At 38.1% G+C, this 26278-nt stretch overlaps 1 protein-coding gene across 1 annotated transcript in view; it reads right to left on the reverse strand.

Annotated features, from left to right (window-relative positions):
• Window positions 1-2577: 2577 nt before the first annotated feature.
• The window catches only part of DIDO1 (death inducer-obliterator 1), a 41431-nt gene continuing 17730 nt past the window's right edge, over window positions 2578-26278 (reverse strand). Inside the window, exons 5-16 of the mRNA XM_032198125.1 lie at window positions 25831-26149; window positions 23325-23537; window positions 22405-22627; window positions 8800-9253; window positions 7740-7899; window positions 6963-7079; window positions 6641-6748; window positions 5914-6049; window positions 5242-5785; window positions 4579-4732; window positions 3463-3552; window positions 2578-2829 (exon numbers count right to left, since the gene is read on the reverse strand). Of these exons, the coding sequence (XP_032054016.1) occupies window positions 2617-2829; window positions 3463-3552; window positions 4579-4732; window positions 5242-5785; window positions 5914-6049; window positions 6641-6748; window positions 6963-7079; window positions 7740-7899; window positions 8800-9253; window positions 22405-22627; window positions 23325-23537; window positions 25831-26149 (2731 nt within the window). The 3' untranslated portion in view covers window positions 2578-2616. The remainder of the gene's footprint in view (window positions 2830-3462; window positions 3553-4578; window positions 4733-5241; window positions 5786-5913; window positions 6050-6640; window positions 6749-6962; window positions 7080-7739; window positions 7900-8799; window positions 9254-22404; window positions 22628-23324; window positions 23538-25830; window positions 26150-26278) is intronic.

Here is a 26278-nt window from a genome sequence, read left to right on the forward strand (position 1 = left end):
TGGTAATAAATATCTGAGGTGGTTTAAGTGAATAAATGTGAATATCCTTCCATGTTCCTCTATATTTATATCACCCATGACAAAGTTTTGTAGATCTTCTAGGCACTACAGCAGGTCAGAGGTCCTCAGTTGTGTTCCAAATCCAGTCCATCAGAAAACGGGAGAGATTCATAATCCGTATGCACCTGATGGAGCTGGTTGATACAGCTGGAATACCTTCCAACTAGGATTTCTGGAGTGATGGGATTATTGTCCTCTTCCCTCCTCCCGCCCCCAGTCATATTTATCAAAGTATCTTACACTGTCATGTTTTTTGAGTACTTGCTAAACTCTATTTGAAGGTACACAAATTTAAGGAGACAATGACCACTTTCCAAAAAATATCTTTATTGGGTATAAAAAACAGTAAATTCAATCAGATGTCAGTAACAAGTATGTATTACAAGTCTTTTACGCTGCGGTATTAATACATTCAAACACACACACGCACATAAGTAAACCAGCTTACCTGATTTTTTTCCCATATTCTCAGCTTGGTTTTCAGAATATGAACACAGCTTAGCACAACTGTGAGATAAAGACTTTCACAAAGGTTTCCAAGAAGAGTGTAGTGTAAGTGGGTCTTCCATTAATCTTTCAGATCGTATGGCCTCTCTGCCTTTGGAATTTTGCATCTATTTCTTTAATTCACTTTGTATTTCAATTTGAAAATCTGACTCATAAAATTTGCCTCCACAGACAATGCCTGCAAGTGTTTATACCTATGTTTCTTCTGGGCAATTACCTCCAGTTTTGAAAGAACTTTTCCTATTTACATTTTGTAAAAACCAGCCTGACATTCCTCATTTCTATACTAATACTAACAAGTCTGTCTACTTTTGCCAGGCCTCCACTTTAAAAGCTTCATTTGAAATGAAATCCACAACAGAAATATAAAAGATAATGTACAAGGACAGACTATGTTTGCTCAAGAATGCAAGTAGGGGAAGATCACTTAAATGCTTCCCTAGAGCAGGTTAAAAGCACAGCGGAAGACTGCAGACGTAGCCAATTCAATGGCAAACTCATTCTTATATGTTACTGTCCAGAAAGGAATGTAGTTCATTTATTCGGGCTGGAAAATCTAGCCCACAGTTTAGGACTCTGTCTGCCTCCCTGTGCCAAGTGTTAACACTTACATGTTCTTGTTTTTTGGTTATGAAACAGGAATAATAGTTTTTGCCTACTTTTCAAGAACTGGGTAAATTAAAGACTACCAGGTGCTTACATTCAGCTTATAGAGACTACATGATGACTTGAGGTAGCAACAAGCCTGCCTTTTTAGCTGTAGCCTGAAAACAATGACGTAGACTGTGCACTGTTCAGGGATGGATAAGACAGGCTCAGAGTGTATGAGAAAAATCTTGTCCAAGAACACAAAGCAAGCACCCTTTGCAATTTCATGCAGGAAAGAAGAGTATTTTCCTAGCATTACATTGCTTGTTGGTGGTGCTTTTTTGTTATGGTTTTTTAAGTTGCATGCCATTAACATGTGAAAACCTGGCCAGGCAGAACACACATCTGTTTATGAATATAAGCCCTGAGAATGCTTTATTGAGTTTAGTCCTAAACTTGTATTTGGGTAGTAGAGGACAGTCAGCTTGTCAGAAAGGTCAGCTCCTTACGTGTTTTAATGTGTAATTATTTTGCACTGTTTAGTATTTTGCAAACCGTCCTTACAACAATGAAGTTTTGCCTTCATTGTAACCTGTAGCTCTTAAGCTCCTCAACCTGTTACTCTATATGAAAAAAGGTACTTATTTGGAAACTAAGCATATGCACCGCCTCCATCCTCAGATGAAGATGACTTCAAATTTTGTAATATAAAGGTGTTTCACGTCTGAATTCGTTCTCATTTCTTCTGTTTCCATGTTCAACGCACAAAGATGGAGCAAATTCAAGCCATACATTACTGCTGATAACTAACTAAAAATAGAAGATTGTAATATATACCAACCTATACCACCTACTGTCTGCCACCTACGCAAAAGGAATTTGCCTACTCCCAGGCAAAACCAATGTTCTGAAGTCAGGGATTTGTCTGGAACTTGATCCAGGTAGCACAGAATATTTCAGACCCCGTGTACATGCATATTGCATGCACAGCGTAATACATACCATGAGATAACAACAACGTAGTGAAACCATAAACGTTACCTTTGTCTTCACAGATTTCTTGACTGCTCCGTGGGATAAGAGTCTCCTACGTGATTTAAGGGACAGCACATGGCTTGTAGGGACCTAAAACTTGGTAGATTTATGGGTTGTTGAAAGTAGGGTCGGTTTAATGTTCTGATAATGTTTGCTTGTTTGTCTCAATATAGTGGCTGTTCTATGTACTCCATTTTATGGGTAAACAAATCCTCCTAACAGCAGATATTTATCTTGTTGGAAAGGCTATGTGAGTTTCAGACCATGTCACCTTGAGATGATTGACTTTGCAATTTTTTCCTATACGCATACTTTTAAAATGTTTTTATAAAATTATATTTTTTTAATTATGCTTACATTAAACATTCAAAACCAATTGGACTCTGATTTACTCGTTTTGTAATTTTACCTAGCAGTTAACCTCCCCTAAATTTTGTGCTTACCTGGTCCCTCAAAGGGCAAGAGTTTGGAAGGAATTGGGTCCTTAGAACTCAGTGGGATCAGGTAGAGATCCTTGACATGTCTGTTGTTATTAGCTACAACACCAAAACGACCACGACTGCTAAAATAGGAGTAGAGAGAGATATAGGCAACTTCTTCTTCTTCTGTGGCAGGATGGAAACGAATCAAACACAATTCCTGAAATACAAAAGCAAAGTGGAAAAATTCAACCTGTAACATATCAGCAAATAAAATCGTAAAAGTACTCAACTATTTTTTTTCCAACACAATACTCAAGATTTAAGAATATATTGTCATTCAATTGGTAATATTAAACCAGAATTAATTTTGTCATTTTCAGAAATACCAACTATTTACGTATCTCACATCAAGCTACACCTCTTTAGGTTCAGAATATTCAAATAATTATGAAAGAACTGGAACATTCTTAGATAATGTTTGCATACTGTGCTTCATTTTTACTAAATCCATAAGGGTTTAAGTAGTAAAACTTATTACATACACTTACTAATAATTTCCTAGTCTTTTAAAATTGCATTTCTATTTTCAGTAACTGAATAAATAGATGGTTTATATTCAATCATTAAAAAACAATAGGTTGTATGAATGTTTAACTACTACACAGGGGAAAGACGATTGGCAGCTCAACAGGCAAACCAGTTTCTTCAATAAATCAAAAATTTCAATGGAGTAAGTGGTAGCAGTAGTTTTCTAGGTAGATTGACATCAATATAAATTAGTAAAAAGGAAATTCTATTAAAAGCTGCTGTATGTTTCTTCCTGGTTTTCCAAAGGATTTTAAGTAAATACCTTAGAAAGTGAAGATTTGAGTTTGCCAACATAATCCCAGACTGTCTTCGGTGAGATCCTCCCACCAATATGAATCGTGTCTGGTAAATCCTAAACAAGAAGCATTACATGGTCGTATAAGAAAAGGAAAGAGAGGCTACAGTTTCGAACCAGCACAGATTGCCCCATCCCAGTAGCTTAGGCGATAATGCAGTACTATATTTTACTAAACTTGCACATATACATTCCTAATTTCAGATGGGCTATTTCCAAAATGCAAGGCGTTCATTATGGCATATTACTGGAAGGCTGGCAGTACACACAAAACAGAAAAAGCACTGCCTGACGAAGATAGTAGTGGAAGGTCAAATACTTTTGTATGCCTATCAGCCGATTATATTTGTTAGCTTTGCTTTTACAGGGAACCTGTTATATGTAGTATAGCTTTTATCTACACTTTCAATTTATCTGAAATTTTTGCACCCATATGAATTCTAGTTAGCTTCCTGTCATGATGACATGAAACCTATTTTAGCAAAAGCAACAAGAGAGCCACCAACCCTCCTAAGAAAAGACCTAAACCACACGCCTGAAACCCCCAGTCACAACAAATACACTTCTTCAGAGAAGTTAAATAACTGCTCAGTTGTTTCATCACAAGCTGTCATACTACCTAATTAGTTGAATGTACACCCTCCCAAAATATAAAAGCAGTTGCATCAAAGTTAATCAAAGGATGATATTTTTAATAAATGGCCAAACTTTTCTAATAGATCACATCAGTGATCCATCTGTTTGTGAGCAGAACAAGGCATCTATTTCAAAACACTTGCTCTAGAACTTCTCGTCAAAAACTGATCTTGAAATCAAGCTATTATTCTATGTTACATACTAACATATATATAAACATATTAACAGACGTGAGAATTCTTCACAAATATGTGAGGAATTTTTTTTAAAAGGCTCTCTCTCCTTCCCCCCGCCTCGGGCTACTGTTCCTATTACTAAAGGAGATTACTAAAGGGATGCAATTTTTTTTTGTTACACTTCCAATATAACAACATACGCAGTGACCCCAGCCTTTCTAACAACAGGAACTGCAATATAATCTAAACGCATAAATGTGTCAGTGCTAACCTCACTAAGATAATCAAAGCACCCGGAGACAGGATATGCTTTAGTGACAAATTTGGCCACACTCTGCATATTAATAAATCCTTTCCAAATGGTGTTGAGGCGAGAGAGGAAGAGAGAAGTATCGCCGTCTTGAGGTGAGCGTGGCTCGGCAACACTGCAAAACAAATCCAAAAGAGAAACGTTATAGAGCACAGTAAGAATGCTTCCTTCTTCTTCTTTTCTTCCCTCCTCTTATAGATCAATTACTTTATTTTAAAAAAGCAAATAACAGAAGCCTTATTAAAGCTTTGTTAATGTTTTCCACTTTCATCCAATATAGGATGAAAGTCTGGAGCAGCTTTAAACCAACCCTCACAAACACTTAATATATTTGAATGCACGTGCAGATTTAAAGTCAAATATCTTGCAAGTTTTATTTATCTGTTAAAACACATTGAAGAATTTTTGCTGTCAATATATAACGATGCTCAGAAAATTTTACCAACTAAAGAAGGTAAACAAGGAGATGATGAATTAAAAATTTAAAGTTCAGGTAATCGGATTTAAAGTTGAACATGCTTTTTGATTATTGGTAGGGGAGGGTAAGAAGCAAAGGGGGACAAAAAAACTGAACACAGCGAGACTAAAGATTCAGTGGCTTAGCTTACTATTAAATATACACACCTGATATTGGGTGACTGATGAACAGCTAAGTATCTTGGATCTGGTGAGGACGATGGTTTTGTCAATATTGATTTGGGGACAGTCATAACTGGTTTTGACATTTCCTGCTTTGTCTCCCCTGTTGAAACTTTATCAGATGCAGTACCAGAGCGCAGGGCTGTCGTCGTAGTACCAGAGGAGCCGCTCATTGCTGTTCTAGGGTCTCGGCCAGAAACTGTTACAGTTGTGACAACTGCACCAGTGCAAGAGGCAGGAAAAGTCGAAGGTTCTTCAGATGAAGAATCTGTGTTGTTATGGCCTTGGGTTGTAGGAATGTAAGTTCTTTCTAAGCTTGACTGGGAAACTGCTTCTGCTGCAGGTCCAACTTCGGTTTCCTCTGTGTTTTCAGAGGCTGCCTCTTTAGCAGGCTCCGCTGCTGCTGATGGTGCAGAACTTTCATATTTTGGCTGAACTTCTGGTTTAGATTTTGACTCTGCTTTTTTAGCAGAAGCCATTAATTTTATCTTCTTCGGTGGTAGTTCATCTTCAGATGCTGAAATCTGACCTACAAAATTAATTTTAAAGTGTTTTTGATTACTGTTTAACAATGAAAAGGTCTGAAGAGAAAAACAAGTAAGCAAGCAATGCTCTTAACAATTCTTTTACTTCAGACAAAGTCAACACAGTAGATACCTGTACAGATTTTGCAGTTCAGGTCAAAAAGATGGGCTCGATGTTGATTTGTTGTATCCTTCAACATACTGCTAAAAACGTCTAGAGAAGGAGCACTATTTACATTTTGTACAGCTCGGGTTGACTCCTGCTGCTCCTGGAAGTGAATGAACACAGAAAACATTCTGGTTGATTGCTAAATTCAATCATAAAAAAATACTTTTGAAACCGTTAATTCCAGTTCTTTAAAAAGATATTAAGGGCTGTGCAGAACTACTGCTCTGAGCAGCACTTATAAAAAGATAGAATTTTGAAATATTCTTCCCCTTTTGTCATTTGTTCAAGAATATCATGTCAAACAGAGTTCTCAAATAGTATTTGTCCTCATTTCATTTCATGTAATTCTGAAGTAGATACTATCACATTAACTGCTTCCTGAGAATATGGAATTGTAATACTGATTACATTTTTTGGGGGGAAAACAATTGGCTAAGATTTTGCTGTAAACTGAGACAAAGGTCTGAAAAACACGCATCATCTGATATTTTAGAAGCACATGCTTATATATATGCCTGATACTAGGCTGTTGCATTCCTTCAAACCAAAAGGAAAATGCTCATAGCACACCTACTAGGTGATATTCTTACAGCTCATTGAAACAACCTGCATTTCTGATACAAAATTTGAGGCTCTAGTTAGCATTGATCTCCCTTGGCACCTCCACGCTAAAGCAATAGCTAATACTTACATCAGAATCAGACACCGGGGGAGAATCTTCCATATTTACATCTGGCACTTGTTCCCGTTTTACAGCTGCTTTCTTGATCTCGTGTGATTTGGTTCTTGACTCTAACATCTGAGAGAAACAAAAACACTTTAGTAAGAAGTCTGCATACTGATTTTATAATTTTATTTTGTATTTTCTTATCAGTTGGCTAGTGGAAGAGAAAAAGCTTACGTTATTCATATTTCATTAGGAAGAAAACCATATATTAATTATGGGTGGTAAGGGCTGGTGAAGTTACTGTTAGTTCATATCTAAGGACACACTGGAGAATTGTATTGCTTACCGCTTTGGCTGGTTTCTCTTTCCATACAGACAGTTCTTTAGATAAAAGTTCTTCGGGTTTCATTCTCACTAGTTTTGACAGTGAGATTTCTTCACGAAGAACACGATGAAAAAGTCCCTAAAAAAACAAACCACACTTTGTTGCCATGCTGAATAGCTTAAGCAACTAACATGATTTGCAGTGCTGAACTGTCAAAACCCTTTCAGGTTTCTTAATTCCCTATTAAAAATGCAAGTTAATCTTAAGAAAACTTAGAATGGTGCAGCAACCAGAAACTAATGATGAAATCATCATCAAGTATGAATTTTCCACATTACCATAAAATATACTGTCAATTCTACTGAACAGGAATTTCGAGAGATTAAATGCCACTCCTGTTTCATATCTATAGTAGATTTTTTTAAAAAAATTACGTTGTCTAGTCACTATTTCCATCTGCACCAGCTTCTTTTTCCTTTAAAAGATAAATTATCATGTACACAAGTAGTATCCCATACAAACTACAGAACGTCACAGAAGAAAACATTTTTTTTTCCTAAGAATGCCACTCAATAAACAAATATTTCACTACAAAGGCCAATCTTAATAAATACACGCGATCCAACTGGACTTCCATTCCAACTGGATTATTTAATATTTGAATGGCTTTAAAACAATTTTTTGTAGCATAATTCATAAGTCTCTCTCTTGAAACTACATATTGAGGATAGATTTTGATGTATTATTTAAAAAACAGAATATATTTCAGTACGTTTACTGTATAAGTAAATTCCAAACCTGATTTTTTGGGTCCTTGAGATTGAACATGATGCTACGGTATTTACTCTTGTATCGGTTGTCCGTAACTTGAAACAAATTAAACATCTCCTTTTCAATATTGAGTGCTACTTTCCCTACTTCACTCTCTGTCATGACCAGATCATCACTATCATTGACTCTGTTAAAAACAAGAAAGGGTATGCGCATTTACGTTAGGCACGAATTCTTCAGGCAGCATTCATAAAAACTAAATTTTCAGAGGAAGGAGTTAACCACGCTTTTATTCACTCAGTGAGGACTTCCTTAAAACACATTTCAAAGCCAAAGTCTATCTCAGGACCTCAAAATGTCAACTATGGCAACCTTTTGCTACTGTCTACAGAAGACCACGGAAGACAGCCTTAATGAACTCAAGTCAGGTCAGTCCTTACAAATACTCCTACTCATGACACTGTAATTAGTTTGTTGTTGTTGTTTTTTTGTCAGGAGCTACTGAGGGAGCTAAAACACTTCAGTTTTAATCTTAGACCCTCCACTGTGAACAGCATTTCTATTTCAGAGACACTACCAGAGCACAGTGGCCTAAGCCTTGACAGCTGACAAGAGCTTTAATATTTGTGGGACAATGTTTCAGCTTTTTTTAAAAAAAAAATAAATAAATAAAATGAAATACAGTTGCTAACTTTGGGAGAAGAAGGAACCTCTGCCTCAGCAAGCCCTACACTATGCTTCGTACAACCCCTACATCTCCAAACACCACCATTGCCAGATATCAGCTTCAGGTCACCTGCATTATAAACATTTCTATGTTGTGATTTAATTCTTCAACTGTCATTGTCTCTCACTACAAATGGGATAGTGACGTTTTTTTTAAAGGCTTTTTCACATGCCCAATTATTTGACATCAGATTTTTTATTTTTAATAAAGCTCTAATGCTAAAAATACTTGTAGTAATTTCTAGCACAAATTAAATCCCTTAGTATCACTTAGCAAGAAAGAAACAAAACTCTGCAGGCTAACCCTTTGCTTCTAGTTGTAGCTTCCTATATAAAATAAGTGCTTTGAATTCCCACCCACCTCTTCCATAAAATTTCTTTTAGGGACCGACGAATATTTTGTCGAATCTGTGAGTTGGGCTGCGACTGGATAGGGCTAGCTTGTGTTTTTGCTTGACTACTTCCAGATGCAGTAGAAACGGAAGACAGCGAAGGCCTTTTGAGTCCTCCAGCCAAACTGGATGCAGCTGGTTTTTTGGAAACTGGCGAGTCATGAGAAAAAGCTGCTTGTTTTGAAGGAACGCCGCCTGTTGAAGGCCATGGTTTCTTGGGAATTACACCTTTGAAACTCCCAGCAGGTTTCAGTGTCTGCTTCATTAGTGATGTGCTAGAGAAGGATGGGGACTTCTTTGTTGGAAGATTTTTAGTGAGGGAAGATGCATGTTTCTCCACCATAGATGCTGAAGCAATAGCTTTCTTTGATGCCCCTATAAACTCTGTCGCTTTATCTTCGTTTCTCTTCTCTTCCTTTTGAGCTGTTAAAACAAAGAAGAAAATGCAGTATTAAATACTTAACATTGTAACTTCCTGTTTATGAAGACCAGTTGTCAACCTATAAGGAAGTCTGTGAAATACCTCTGGAGAACTACCAAGTATATAATTTAAGCCATTCATTTTTAAAGCCTTTTTAAAAGCCTTTTTAAAAAATGTGTAAAAGTTGACTTTTTTAAGAAGAAATTTGCCTTTGATCCTGCAGAGAGCACTTCTCAGAGACTGTCTGAAGAGTTTAAAAGAGTTGCATTTTGGTTGTAAAGGTTGAAAATCTTAGTCACAAGCTATGCAAGAAATTTGAAAAAAAAAAAAAAGACACCACCTTCAAAGATTCCTGAGTTGGACTTCATGATTAAGCTTCAAAAAAAAAATAAAAACAAAAACAAAACAAAACAAGAAAAAAAAACATTTTCACAAAGTCTTTAAAAAAAAAAAAGCAACACAACCCATATCTCACATTTAAGCAGAAATCCTCACTCCAAACTTTCTACTTTAAGGAGCAAGCAAAGAGAGTCAAGTTAAACAACAAATCAATTGCTTAAAATTTTTAAACGTACATTCAAGCCATTTGGTTGCTAGTATGAGTATCACACTGTCGCTATAAACTATCAGATCTTCTCATTTACTTCCCAGTTCAACTCTAGATTTAATACTATAATATTTAATAATTGAATATTAAAACCACTGCTCAAACTGCGGCTATTTAATTCCCACCAACTATTCCATTCACAATATCCAAAACTGCCATTTAATGTTTTTTCTAACATCAATATATTGACAATACACATAATGCACAAGAAAATTTACAAATTACAAGCGAAGGCTCCATATACTGAAGTTATAATTGCACAGGACTTTAAAAACAAGCATTTCTGTAGGTTGCATTTCACCTGTCCACATTTTGGCACTGACGGGAACAATTCAGCAAAACACAATAAGCCAAAATACACTCTCCATCCAGCAAACGCAATGTGCTCCACTTCACTTTTCCAGAAATATCATTTACAGGAGATCAGAGTTACAGTGGGCTACCACTGACACATTTATTGTAACAGCACAAACAAAGGTTCCGAGGGAAACCAAGAAACAACTCCTGAGATGAAGTTGTTCTGATTAGGAAGGCTAAAGTTACTTCCCCAAAAGTCTTTTTTCTCCTCCTAAATCTGCATTTGACTACTGACCAGTTAGTGACTTCTTTATTTTTTAATTATTATCTGATGTTTTCAGCTAGCAAGGTTTTGTAATCAGAATTAGTCCCACAGCCCCGTCTGCAGAGAGCTATGTGCTTCCCGGGAAGGATGCAGAAATTTAACTTTGGTTAATTTCACCACAAACCGAACGGACCCTTTTGGTCTTCCATACCTGCTACAGTGAGAGCAGACATTATCAGGAAGGGTCTAACAACCGATTTCCCTCAGACTTGAGGGGGACAAAGGTAGGGAGCACCCTTCTGAAGCCCAGTTCAAGAAATCCTCTAACAGCATAAAGCTTGAATAGAAATACACCTCAGAAAGGGGAAGATTTGGATTACCTAAGAAACAATGCAACTACTCATTTCTGAGTGAAACAACCTTCCCACCTTTGCCTGTCGTTAAATTCTGTTAGACGCTGAGCATTTGTAGTAGGCACCTCCAGCAGCACGCAAGCTTGTAACGAGCTGCACTACACTGCCTCTTACTGCCAGCATGTTTCACCACCAATACACAAGCTGGTGGTTAAGATGAACCATAAAACCGATGCTGTACCTGAATTTTCATAAGGCTAGGCAGAGAAGCGGGTGCTAAACGTTGCCTGGAATACAAAGTGAAGTGGAGGATGCGGAAGCACTAGCTATGTGGATCCACTGTGAGTGGATGCCTTGCCAAAGGTTTCTGAGTGAAAATTATCTGAAGTGTAAGATGAAACACACTACATTAAATCATTCCAAAGAGCGTGAAGAACTTACTATAGATTAAACTTCTTGTTCACCCACTGTTCCCGTACTTTTCCCTAGGGACTGGTCTCAAGTACTGACAAACTGAACACAAACCCAGGGGGATGTTGAGCTGGACTCACACTGACTTCTCTTCTGTTTCTATTATCTCCCAAAGCCTACCCCACAAACCTTACACTATCTGTCAGGAGGCATTGAGCTATCCCAGGAAGGAGAACAGGGATCAGAAACTATCAGTGACATTTTCAGTTTGGTCAAATGAGGCACCTGGAACTTAATACACTGAGGTAAAAAGCTGAACTACTTTGAATTAACAGTCTCGAAAAGCTAGAAGATGAATATCCAAAATATGCGTACGATAAGGTTGTGAGAATTTCTCTACTTCTGGTTCCTGGTTTATCTTCTGCCCAGACTTGTCTCTTCAGGCCGGTGGGACAGCGCACCTCTGTCTCACTACGGAGCGGCAGGACAGCACAGCTCAGGGTTCAAAATGACCACAGTACAATTCGGTCCTCGGTGCTATGATTTTAGTTCTTTTGGGTCGCAGCAGAAGTACAAAACATGAAATACTAAGCTTACATTCCATACTTATAGTTTGATCATCTGTTCAAATTAGTTAACAGCACGCTGATAGAACTAAGAACAGCAGTTAAGATATTGTGTATATAAAAAAATATATCCGTGCCCCAAACCTTCCTGTGTTTCAATGGCAATATCACAGTAAAACTATATACACATAAAATAAAGAAATAAATAAATGGCACTAGCACAAAGGTAGATTGAAGTTCCCAGGGTGATAGGCAGCAGCATCAGTACAGGTTCAAGAAGAAAGATGCACAAGCATCCTTTATTCTGACAGTTCACGTCATGGCTATTTTGAAATGTTTCTACAGTAGAGCACATAACTCAATGCTTCTTTAGCCAACAGAAAATGTGCAGATATTTCAGCCTCGTGGAAGTCTAACAGTCTCACAAACTAAATACTACTTTATAATTACAACTGTCTACCTAACTACTTGATGGCAGGGATTCTGCGTGTAGTAAAAGATACCTACACTACATAGGCTATTCGGTGCTTCAGAACACCTGTGAAGTACTTTCTCAAATCTGCAGGACACCTCACTACATTTGAAGGATAGTGAAGTGGTGTGTGTGTTTTGACAAAGTATCGAAGGTACTTACATCCTACATATGTTAACAACCTTTGACAGAGGTACCTCATCTTAAAACAAAAAAAAAAAAAAAAAGAAACACCCTCACATCCCATTTTGACTATGACAAAATGGATCGGCCCTGGCAGATTTTTTGGTTTACTGACAGGATTAGTGTTCTGCCAGACAATCCAGCTGCACCAACTCACGCTGTCCTTGCACAGGTCTTGTATCCAATGCACAGGAGGGCAGGAGCACACAGCAGAGCACAGGGGAAGTAGCATGACTGCCTCTTCTGGCAGCAGCTCACCAGTCCATTGCCTCAGCTGCAAGGCGAGCATGCCCCCAGCTTGCACCATCTTCTGATGGGCGCTGTTTCTGGTGCGTGTTTGGAAGTTACCAGAAGTGAGTACTCTTTTCAGAGAGCAGTATACCAACATACGTGGAATTTAGTTTCTGCACAGATGTCACTGTCGCTCAGCAAACAGATGGGACACGCAACAAACGGGTATTCTCTCCAATCTTTGCCTTGCAGTTCACGAACAGCTTGAAGACGCAGTCAATGCCTAATACATACAGTGGTCGCTGTATTTTGTACAGTGATGTTTCCAGTTCTTTTTATCAGTAGCTCCAGCGTACCTATATTAAATGCCCTTAAGCTGGTATTTTACCATAAAAGGATAAAGACAACTCCAGAACATCAGCCTATTCAGCCTAACAGGAGTTTCACCACAGACAGATCAGCGCCAGAAGGAAGAATCCGGTGACTCTTCTACCCAGCACTTCTGAATCCCTGGGCTTGATGTTAGCAACAGTACTAAAACAAAACCAAACCCCCAATGGATTCCAGTTATCCCCATTTTGTCTTGTGGCCTGCTCAACAAGGACAGCAACAGGATTCTTACTGACTGAAGGGAGCTTGGGCTAAAAGACCGTGAGGTACAGATGGAGCTCGTGAGTCAGCTCAGTTCCAGAGTGAGACCCAGCGAATACTCAGGCAGGAAAAAAAAGTACATTCTTTGTAGGGCTTAAGAAATAGCATTGCTATGGTATGCTCACTAAATAACAACTATAATCTCTTCCACTAGATGTCATCAGATACAGAAACCCTCCCCTAAGGAAATTCCTGTTAAAGCTCAGCCAAATATTACAACATGTAGCTAAGAATGAAACTTCTCTAAGTGGTACAGAACTGCCACATTATCTGCTGCGTTACAGATGCATTACAGATGAACCAGCCGAAAGCCTGATGGTTGCTGAGGTAGAACTCAAGAATGATTTCCACAGTGTATCGCTGTTCAGTTGTGTGTGAAGGACTTGCAGGAAACACTTGCATGGTAATCCCTCACCTACACGGGGAGATTGCCTTTTGCACCACGCCACCAGAGAGTAAATTACCCAAAGGGAACTTTGTTTTTCCTTCTGATCTCTTCAGAATATTTCTACATAACATTTCCTTTCCACCTCAATCTCCAGAAAAGTAGCTTTGGAAAGCCACTTCAAAATACCTGCCACCCTATTCACGGCTTCTATTTACTTCTATTTAAGTTCTCATTTCTGATGCGTTATTTTGCTGGAGACACTAATTATTCCAGTTTTTAGACACTGGAAGTGTTCTATTCAGTTTTGCTTAAATTTACAATTATCTAGATTACAGTTCTTTAAAGAAATTCCATTTCTTGCTCAAGCTGTAAACTGTGCTTTAGATAAACCACAGGTAACTGTACTTGAAGAGCGTCTTGCTATGAGTCTGTAAGACTCAGATTTAAAAAACAACTTTGCAACGACAAAGTGTCACAAATAGTAGTTCAGAACACCATTAAGGAATTTTGTGAAATGTATCTTGCAATCATGCAAGCTGATTGCTCGTTACAGAGTACTTATGAGAAGTTTCCTACAGAATTAAAAAAAACATGGCATAATGCTGTTTGTACACTGAAACTATTGACGCTAGTATCTAATATTGTCGTAACATTTCACTGTTTCCTCTCTTTCCCTGCCCACACTGATCTGTTTTTTCTTCCCATGATAAAATTCCCTCAAGGAAGCGTAGGGAGGACGGGATGATGGGTGCATCTCGTTCAGCTTGCACAGAACTTTCCGGTTTCACAAAGCGGTGACGCAGGGGAGGACTTCACCAAGCCAGCACTTCAGAAGAGTCCTGCGGATCTGTGAGCCTTTACAGCCCCACAGCACAGAGGCTGCTGAAGCAGGCGTGGGTTCTACAGTTAATTTTAATTCTCCCCCCTTCCTCACCAAAATAAAAGAATTTTAGAAAAAGATTTAGAAAGCAGATGTATGCACTACACGCAAGTTCTTGGGGGCAGCAACAGTAAGAGAGCAGGTGGAGTTAACATTAAGCAATCGGAGAATTTTTGTAAAATTCCACAATAATAAAACCTAAAAAGCAGCACACAGCTGTTTGTGATTCACGCTTTGAAGTGGATCACTTACTACATCTGAAAGGATTTGATGTCCTTTTGAAAAAAAGTCAAATTACAGGGAGCAAAATTCACGATACTAGTGTAGCCTTGTAGGTGTTCAAATAGCAAAAATACCTATTAAAAGGTATTCTCGGAAAGCCTGTGTAAAGGCCAGCCAGGGCTGAGCAATTATGTATTTTGAGACAAGCTCATTTCTAAAGATATGAAACAGCACTGGCCTCAACAATAGCTTAAACACCTGATTGGGATACAGGTGTGAGCAGTGCACCAGAAGCAATAAACTGCTTAGGAATACACACACACACAAACAGTACTTTGAGCGTCACTTGGAAATTGGCCTGTGACTTGGTGCTGTGAAGTTTCGTATGGTCCTGCTGCTCCTTCTCACTCACAGGAGGCAGGCAGTAGCTGCACCAGCAGTTTTTCTGTGGAGTCCTTCCAGCATGCTGCAGCTGTCCTGTCTGATCGTTACAGAAGGTGAGGGCAGCTCATTTTGACATGTATCCCAGAAGGGATGATCTCTTGGCTCAGAGATTAAAACACACTGCCCCAATTAATCAGTGATTTTAGGAACAGCAAGTTTACCTTTGTAAAACTGCTGAAACGGGGTGGGCAGGACTCCTCAGCCAAATTTAGAACTGTTTTCCCAACAGCTTCTCTTTGCCACTTAGCCCAAGTCTTATAGGAACCTCTCTCACGACCCCTTTCTGCATGATTAGTGACAGAAATGATCTTTGCAGAGCAGAATTTAATCTCTCCACCCCAATGAAGTGGCAGTTACAGAACTTTAACCCCCCCCATTGTTGCTTTGTTTTTTTTTTTGAAGTGAAACTTTTGATGCATCAGCTAACTAAGTTGAAGAAAATACACGGGTGAGCTGGTGCTGTCGGTGTCAGTTACAAAGCACTCTTACAATGGAAGTTACTTACCAGTTCAGTGACGTTCCTCAAGAGCAGCCTTTGCAAAGCCACACTGCTGGGATGCATGCCTGCAATCTCAGAGCCTCAGAAACTTGTCGAAGAGTCAATCCTGTTAGGTGCCACTGAAGCACCCTCTTGTGGCACTGAGCATTCAGTGCCCAAGGCCGTGAAGGTGAGCTGTAGTTTGTAACCGCTTCTATTCCAGTTGTGCAATTGCTGCTCTCCTGAATTCTATTTTTGCCAGGCTTGTAATTTCTCTCAGAGATAGCTTAGCGTTAGTTCTAAGTCACTGAAAAGCGTTGAACTACTCTTAAACACGTTTCGGTGTTAGTTCTCACTGTTAAATGCCTCTGAAACAGTGTGGAGAAGTCTATCCGTTTCCACTTTCAGTACCAGATCAAACTTTATTACCCAACACTAATGTTTAAGAGGTGTGCCTCCTGCCCTGCTGTTTTTTTTTTTTTCCAAAAGCCTCTATCAGTTCTAATCTCCACAATGCGCAGTTCATAATTAAACTGATTCTGTACGCCAAGCCTCTATAAGCAGGCATACAAAGAAAGCAAGTCTGCCTTAAAAATTAATCAATTTGGGAAACTTTCGAGACAAGGGTCTCTTCTGTAGTCGTGATTTGTTGGCATTTGAGCCAACACTGTAGCTATGCTCATGCAAATCTGTAGTTTAGCCATGCAAAGCTTTGTTTTAATCTATATGAAATGACATTGATTCATCTTATCCACATTAGATGACTACAACTTCAACTATGCCACTCCTCAGGGAAAGAGAGGCACCGTCCGCTGTAAAGAAGAGGGCTCCGTATTTTCAAGAACCATTTACGGATTGGTAACATCACTCCTTGCAGGGATAGGCCATCTTCACGTTCCACGTTCGGTACAGATCAAACACAATGAACCACCAGCACCAAGATCAGCAGCAAAACTTGACTCCAAAGTGCAAGAGATCGCCTCAAAAAAAGCCTTTTATTTGGGGACTAGCATGGGAAGACCTTTTTCACTGGCTATGCCGTGAATTAAGTTCAAAGAGCTAAAGTAGTATTAGTAAAAGAAAGCAAAACAGCGGTAGAGGGTGGTGAGGTTTTTTTTAATCAAACTTTCATCACTTTCAGTTTTAGTGACAAGAGGTAGACCACCCTAATAGTCATAGTGCATCTGTAAGTTGTACCACGTTTCTTCCCCATCCCCAACCCTTCTTTTCTGTAACAGTTCCTCACTCTGAAACCAAGTATCCATGATGGCAAGCCTGCTGGCTTTCTGTCCTCCAAGCACCACAGGGGTGTCAGATGCTTGAAAGGCAAAACAGGAAACATGCCAGCAGCAGGGACCAGCCTTCCTAACTTAGGATACATGGCAAAAATCTTCATGTGGCACACAGCCACAGGACAGACGTAACATACCTGGTAGAGCTGAGAAGGGGAGCTCCAGTAGTTCACAGGCAGGAGTTGACAATCGCTCCCCAGGGATGCCACTGCTCCTTTTTATAGGCTGAGTCCCAGGGGATGCTGGCTTCAGCAGCCGCTACTGGTCTGCCTCACTCCGTAGGCAGGGTTCAGATCAGCCAGCAGCCGCTCTGCCAGCACAGCCCCAGTTCGGTACTGGAGCAGTGGTATGACAGCTACTGCTGTTCTGTGATCTTGTCAAAGCCAACTCCAACATGAATTTCTCAGTTCTGGCAAATTCATCTCAAATATTCTGATCATTATTTGGTCCCTCGGCAGCCTTTCTAAAAAACTCCCCTAGTTATAAAGGGTTAAGCCTAGACCACATACACAGCAGCCTGGTGTACCAGAAAATCGCTACTAACATAAAATTAAGAGTCCTTTTTTATTCCCTTGGTACTGTTCAATAATTAATGCTTCTTAGAATGGGTCTACATCATAGAATAGATACAGCATTAAGTAAAGATACCTTGGCTTTCAAAGTGTTATTTCAAGTACTAGAAATCATTTATAGTAATTTGGAACTTAGCATGCGCTAAGTTATCCTACAGGGGAGTGTTCCCACTGAAATAGAAGCATCAAGCTTAACAACCGTCAGTCCTTGCAATCAAACTGGCTCATGACTTAAGAACAGCTCCTCAGTTCAAGTAAAATACTTTTGTAATAGTTCGGCTGAACCAATACAAGTTTAACCACTCGCACTCGCTAAACTGAGGAGTCACAACTTAAGCCAGTACAAACTTGTCTGAAGGTAAGCATTAAACCGGCACCAATCTGTGTGCAGAAATGGCCTTACTTTTTTCTTTCCACAGTGGTATTTACAGCTTTCTACCGCCTGAGCCATAGTTCCTCTGGTCTTGAGTATACTACATTTTCCCCCTGTACTCTTTTTAGTCACATACATTCTTTCTTTCCAGTCTTGGTACTGTATTATAAAAATCACAGAAGGAAAAATACATGAATTACGTATGCTATAATCCTATCATTTTTGTATGCACATCACATTTTCTGATTATGGGCTCCTAGTATGAGTGCACTGCCATGCTTAAGTCTTCGTATTTTGTTGAAGGTATACACGAACAAAGCAGTCCGAGTGCCCTTTGAATGTGGGATCATTAATTATACAAGAAAACATCATTCAGATTATCAAAAGGTCTTAGACACAGAAAAAGCTGAACTGCACAAGAAATGAAGAAAATTGAAGGGGTAGCAAAACCCAAGACTGTATCACCAGAAGTAGGGCTCTCCAAACCGCACCTCCTCACTTCCAGCAGGTGGCAGCATTAAGCTGTCTCTCCCTAATTCACTGCTGTGAAACGGGGAGCACTGCAAATACTGTACTTTTATCTTCTTAATGGAACGCTTCCCCTTAAAGTCCCGCTCATTAACAATGTTATCAAATACTAGTTCAAAATCAGACAATAGATGGCTATGAGCCCATACTGTTTAGCTGTTTACTTAAACAGAAGTTTGTGGCAACAAAAAGCTTTTTACTCAACCAGTTCTACCACAAGAACAGTAAGAAAAAAAATACACATCAGATGTGTTTACCTAATAAAACCTGTTTACTCCCCTGTGCACTTAACTAGTTTTACCAATAAACACAGGTAGTTAAGATTTGCTTTAACACCTGACTTAATAGTCAGCTGATTATTTAAGTCTAACAGGATAAGCCTGCTAAATTTCAAACAGATTTCAAGCACAAACATGAATGCTTGGTGCTTATGACTGGCTAGTTTAAAAACTGTGATACTGCAAGCTCCCATCATCTTCCTCTCCTTCTAGATTCATTTTCTATCTTAAACTGGTGATGTATTTGCTGCTGCCTTCTATTTGACAGTTGAAAACTGAAAAACATAGGAAGTCTCTTCTCCAAGTGTTTTTCTATCAACCAGAAAACCTGAACTCAACTGCTTCAAACACACACAAACCTTTCCATCAACAAGCGGTCCAACCACTTATTTTTACAAGGGAAAAGGTGAATGTTTGAAGCATTCCCTTACCCACATGAAGAGCTTTCATTTGAAAGTTTTTTGAATTGCTACTGGAAGTTTTTCCTGCAGAAGTTTAATGCAGAATTTAGAAGCATTGCACACAACTTTTTTCTTTAAACCAATGCCTTGTGTGTGCATCCCACTCTTTGTATATAGCAGCCGAGAAACTTACTATTCTTCAATGGCATTTCCCAATCTGCCAGCACTGTGCTCTGCTTTGCAAAATCACTCAATAGCTTGCCAAAGCCTTTTCTTCTGGTTAATTGTAATTACAGCAGAAAGAAAGAGTTTTCCAACTCCTTCAGAATGTTTTTTTTAGTATTATAAAAAAAGCTATCGGAAATTGAGATGCATTCCCACCACATTTGAAACGTGAGATGCAATTCCCTCTCTAACAATCTTTTGCAAAATAAACACTAAGAGTGGTCTGTAAGACTTGACTGCACAATTTAAATATTAAGTATTCTGCCTTCTTTTAAAAATTGAGAGAAAAAAACAATTCACGTTTCCTGGAGATGTTGGGAAGGATTTGGATCCAGATGTCTTTCAAGTATTTCTTTGGTGAAGACAATGCAATCAGCCTTTGACACAGAAATGTGCTGCTATTAACTGCACAGTACTTGCACCTCTTTTTTTGAATGCAAAACAGAGCGGGTGAGAAAAAAAAGGGGCTTGGTGGTCAGGTGTGTATTTAAATATACTTGCTATATGCCCTCGCCACCAAGAACAATTTTAGAAATGAGGTGACTTTCTTCCTTCTCCAATTTAAAACTGTCATATATAAGAACAACATTGTATCTGACAAGTACACAGTAGATGTATAAAATAAATGCATGCCTGAAACATGATATACTGACTAATGGAAAAAGTATTCCAGAGTAATTTGGCAAATCATGTTAAGTTCACTTAACAAGGGCCTGAAGTCACATAAATAAGGATTTGCAGAGCATGGCTTTAAGTTCTGGGAACAGAGTCCATATTTAGAAATACTGTGTATGGAAGAATCCCACCCTTAGCCTCCTCTAAGTGAGCTTCAGTCCACTGAGTGAGCTTAGACACCAAAGATGTCTGAACTAGACAGCTTAAGTATCTTATATCATCAATGCTCAGAAGTAAGCAATTCTGAGCAGGGAGGCGCTGTTACAAGATTACTATCTAAAATAAATTGTTTCACCCACTGAAGGCGTTTCTCTTTTACCACTACCTTGGAGTTGTGGCTTTTAGATACTTGGTGAGATGACTCCCCCAGTTTCCATAATGCTGTAACTTCTATGTCTTGAACAGCAAATAAAAATTTGTTAAATATATCTTATAGAATACTCTTAAAGAAGATGCAATAGCAGCTTCTCAAGAAGATTATTATAGACCACACCTGTCCAATCGATAAGGCAGGAAAACCTTTTTACCCGAATACATACATAATTTACTTGGTAATTTAGTAGTGTGGTACAGAGTCCCCACATATCAGTGCAGCTTACCTTAATAACAGCAATCTGAAGTCCTTCCTTGCATTTGGTATGAGATCTTCATCACACGAACTAGGTTGTTTTCTATTAATTACTGAAGTCTAGCATAGACACAGATTTTTGCACTAATTTAAAATTTTAGTTAAGGTTGTCCAATTTTCTATTAAAATTGCTTAGATCTGTGCAACTTCCATGTTGTAAAATTTAAGAACCCTTTAAAAATTAAAAACCCCACCGATGTCTTTGCCTCAAATCCTGTACTCCTGTCTCCAAGGAAAATAAGCTATAGCAATAAGAGCATTTTAAGTGATACAGTTACACTGACATCTGTAATTATATATAGAAAGCGTGATAAAAATTTCACATGCAAAATAAGCCCCTCGTAGTTTCGTTTAGATCTCTCTCCCCCACTAGTTCGATGCATTTAAAACGCTACAGTTTCCAATGATAAAGCTACAGTTTTTTTAGAAAAAAAGTTTTAAATGCAAAGTTATAAAAATGTGTTTTAAGAGTTCATTATAGAAAGAGGCATAGGGCCTAAGTAGCCAATAAAACAAAACAATGCAGGGAATTTATAACCCTTTAAACTTTTCATTTGGGTAAATAAATTAAAACAGGTCTAGTGTAAGTATGGTATATGCTAGAGTAGTAAATTGAACAATATAAACACTGAGGGATCACCACCTACCTAAAAACACACCTAGAAAATCTAATCTTAATGATAAGTATAATCTATGAATTTATCAGTTACTAGTGTTTAGTAACTGTTTATTTCTAGAAGTAAAATTGGCTCAAGTGTGGCTAAGAAAGCTGGGCGATCTGAAATTCTGAACTCATTCATCTTTGAGTGAGAAAATACTAGGTCATGTGTTTTGTAAACGTGAAATGTAAGATTTCATTTGACGTTTCATCACCGTGTCACAAAATACTTAGCTGGAGTCAATCAAAACACGTCATTATCAGAAAGACTTGTTCAGGATACAAAGCAGTATTTACTTACCTTTGTGTGTGTTACAAGGATGCTATTCAAAACCTGCAAAAATATGCAAGGCAATATTTCTGCCTAATACCCACTTAAGATGTGTTCTTGCGTGTGTGGATAATGTGTGAAGTATGATCATATAAATAGAAAGGAAAAAAAAAAGTACTGCCTCCCCCCAAACTTAAAATTAAAGAATGGTCCTCAAATTATTTCATGTAAGGAAGAAAAGCAGCAGGAAGAGCTGGAGCATACTTGACAGTTAAAAGCTGTTTGCAGAAGTGTAAAGTATTGTTGGACACCACGTCGAAGATTTCATTCTCGGCACTAGCAATGAAAATGCAAGACCTGAGAGAAAGGTGCCAAATCTAAATCACAAAAATACAGTTCAAATTAGTACACTCAATTGCTGATTCAAGGTGCACACTGTGCAACCTTTTTTTAAACTTCACACGAACGTAACAATACTTACCTTTTCCACATCATACACAGTTATTGTCTTTATGGGAAAAATTTAAAGCTTAATCATGAAGTTTGCATCCACAAATCAGCTGGGTAGACTGACAGGCTCTTAACCATACAACTGTCATATGATACAAATGAAACTTCAACACGTGTTTCCCATTTACGTGCATCTGTGTGTGTGAATCTTTGAAGGTGGAGAAAAGACGTTTTGTACCATATTTAGCAAAAATAAAAATATCCTAAACTCCCTAGTCTTGCAGAGCCAAGAATGGATGGGTATTCAAAGAAAATGTAAATGATTATTCAGGAATATCCCTATGCGATACATACATTTGAACAACAGTGAAGATGAAATGGCAGCAGTCTTTTCAGGCTTTACAGCATTGTAATTATGATCGCTTGCCCAGGAAGGTGTGGTGTTTTCTACTGCTGGCTCTTTAGCATAAGGTTGAGTGTTTGCCTCAGTCTTGGTAGATGTCAAAACCTTCTTCACAGTCATCTCTCTTTTCTCGGGATACGGTCTCTTCTGGTTTGAAAGAGGTTTAGTACCTGTCTGTAGTGATTAGAAGAATCTTAATTACTAATGCTCACATATGTGTTTTTGCAAACAGTTACATATAGGTAAACAAATTTATTTTATAGTAAACTCCACTTGAAATTAAGCATTTTCACATTCTAGCTTTTAAAGCAAAACGTAACACATTGTACCTTCAAGAGCAGAGAAAGGTTAAAAAATTAAAACCTCAAAACAACTGTTTTTTCTCAATTTTTGTTTGAAAAACTACCAGTCATTCTGTAGTTGTTTCAAAAGGGAAAAGAGGCTCTAATTTCATCTTTTTGCTTTCCAAAACACAGATATAATACAGTAACGTGTTGGCTTATGATTCACAGCGTTTCCAAATTACTGCCCCAAACCTAGTAATTTGGAATTAAATAAAAAAGGAAAAATAATTCGTAAAGTAAAATATTGTACTGCTTATATTTTATTAACTTTTTTTTTTTTAAAGCATGCTATCGTCTAGAAGGTCCTTTCAAGAAATCACCTCTAGCTAGGTTCTACTATTAAAATTTCAACGAAGTGACAGGAGAACATTTTGTCAGAACAATGCTCTTTCCATAAGAGGCAAGAGAACTAGTAAGAAAGCTCTTCAATGCAGGACTTTGCAATTTTGTCTGTCTCAAATAGGAGAGCACAGAAATAAGCCACTGTGCTTCAGTACAACTGTTTCAGATAATGAACATAAGCTTACCTGCAGCTGAGATTTTGGCATGCTGGGTTTTTCAGATTTCGATTTGACCTTCTCTTTAGGTTTTGTTTTTGAATCTTTGCCTGCACTTAGAAACTTCATGGTGGCTGCAGCGTGTTTGAGAATGCAGTCATTGCTGCAGTACACAGAATCAGGCTGAGCCACATTAAAACAGCCAGGACCAATGCACTTTGATGCACCAGGAGTTTCAATCACCTACAGATTGAAGCAGAGCAAGTTCAAACTTCAAAAAGGAAGTGATAGAAAAATACCTTTCAAACAAGAAGAACTTACATATCATACGTGCAGACCACAGCTATTACTATCAGCGACCTGCACAATTGCAGCTTGTTCTTGAGACACCATAAACAACCCACACAAATGCAAGGATTTCACTCTGGCAACAGTGTTTTCAGACCGAGTTGTATTTTCAAGTGACTGTTCTCACAACAGCAAACTAATGGAGGTTGATTTTCAGATCCCATAAGCACACAGAAGCTTTTTGCTGATCCTCAACACTGTGTGAAAAACCTCAATTACACAGAGCTGGTTTTCTCAAGAGCAAGGTTTCTAAAACACATTTTGCTTCTATACCACCAGCAGCTGCCCTCCACCAGGCACACATGCAGAGGGAAGCACTCTGCCTGGGCTGTACAGGTAATTCTTGCTCAAGAGGCTTACTAATGTTAATATTACCAGCCTGCAGCTGACAAACACAACCATTCTCCTACATAATTTGCCATTGCCCTAATACTTTTTACACATTGAGAAATTCACAGTCTGTATTTTCCTCTGCTTCACCATTACTCCCATTTTATCTTGAAATGTTATATACTAAGCAGAGAGTTCGTCTTCAATTTTAAGATTCAAATCATAAAACATTCCTTAAAAGCCAGAGTACACGAGCTCAAAGTCTAGAAATACTTAAGAACTCTTTAAGTTCCAACACACCACCTTCTATATATTATGCCTTCAGCATCACTTGTTCTATCTTCTAGATTACTCAAAAATGTTATACAACTATGTTACACAATTGACCTAATACTCAAAACTGCTGGAGCTCTAGGCAGTCTCTCCCCTATCCCCAAACTGCAATTTGTCATTATCAAAATGAGTATTTCAGCAATATTTTCAGAAAAGAAAAGCTAATTTTTATATAGGTTATTTTTTCTTCAGAAGTCAGTAAGACAGTGTTAATTTCGGTGATCTGAAAAAAGTTTGGGATTTTTCACACGAAACTGAAGATCATGCTTTAGAATACGTTTGCATCGTGTATACACTTAATTGTGAGGCTTAAGAAAGAAGTATGAGTTCTTGTGCCCTAGGAAGCACCCAAACTTCAGGTAACTCAGCCATCACTCCTAATTTACTCAGATGACAACAGAACTTATTAAAAACTTTTTGGAGAAAGTGTTTCCCCCACATTTATCCTAAAATAGTAAATATTTATACATTAAGCTCACACTGTTCTGATCTATACATTAAGCTTATTGTGCTGATATCAGCAGTTCTGATTTTTAAACTGTTTTTTTCCCCCATAAACTTATTGTAGATGTTTGTGCAACAGGAAGATTTCTCCAAAGATAATCCAGATACAACCTAACTTTAGATTTAGTCTGGATATGATGTCAAAATTCAAAGATTAAGCATCAAAGAACAAATTAATACAGAAAAAATATGAATAGCTATAGCATTCTGACAACAAATATATTAAGTGTTCCTCTCAATATACCTTGAAGAGCAAAGAAAAATGTCATTACTACAGTAGCTTCGGCAATACAAAGATGATGACTGCAGCACAACGTTTTTAAATTTGTGTGTGTTGAGTTGAAGAAGCTTCTTTGCCTGTATTTTGAACTGGGCATGGAACTTACTATTACAAAATTTATGCTTATTTTATATTTTGTGCCAGAATTTGCCATCATTTGAAATACACATTTTATTACTCTTCCAAAAGGCAGTATAAAACAATTCCCTACATACTAACAACTTGAAGCAGCATCAGGACTGAAAATATCAGAACTTCAAAGACTAATTGGAATTACAAAGGTTGGTATTAGCACAGTTGGTATTAACTCTAAGAGAGATGCTTGGCAATGTTAAGTAAAAACTTTCACTCTCGTTGGAAGATATCCAAAAGTATTTGAGATTTTAAAGATTGAATAAGCCAGTCCAAAATTCTGCTTTTTTCCATAAAAAACGACCACCACATAATTTGATTTCTAAAAATATTCTTAAAAAATCAGAATACCATACAGAACGTAGTATGGCATTTCCTTACACCTACACAAAACTTTTAAATCGCCTACTTCAAAACACTCTTAATTTTAATTAGTTCCCACAGTGATAATCTATGGATGAATTTATACTGAACAGTAATATTTAGAGGGTTGTTCAGCTTTATATTTAGCTTTATAAAGAAAAATCAGATTTACTGCTATACAAGTTAAGCCACTGCCTCAAAGTACTCTGAGGAATACGAACAACAATGAACAATTACAATACTTACAGGTTGAAATATCTTGAGTTTTTTCTTCCCACTTGGATTTGAAGCTTTTTCAATCCTACCCTTGATCCCTTGGTCCTCAACAGACTTTTGTTCAACTGTTCCAATGCTTGTGAATTCTGTACCATCCACATTTATTTGACTTCCTTTATCTTCCTGCGGCTCTGTTTCTGAAATAGGCTCATCCTGCACCTGGAGAATGGTGCAGTTTGGACAGATGTAGTCCTCACCATTCCTCTCCAACAGCCGCCCTCGAGCCTCGGAGATACCCACACAGTCACCGTGAAACCATTCCTCACATCTATCGCAGCAAATCATAAACCTGAAAAGAACCAGGGAACAGTGAAACATAAGGAACTAATATGCCAATTAAAGTTTGACAAGTATTTTAACACAGATCTTTGCCATGCTAAGGTATCAGTATACTGTTTTGCTTCATTGTTCATTTGTT

The sequence above is a fragment of the Aythya fuligula genome, chromosome 16 (genome assembly GCF_009819795.1).
Source record: "Aythya fuligula isolate bAytFul2 chromosome 16, bAytFul2.pri, whole genome shotgun sequence".
NCBI classification, from domain to species: domain Eukaryota; kingdom Metazoa; phylum Chordata; class Aves; order Anseriformes; family Anatidae; genus Aythya; species Aythya fuligula.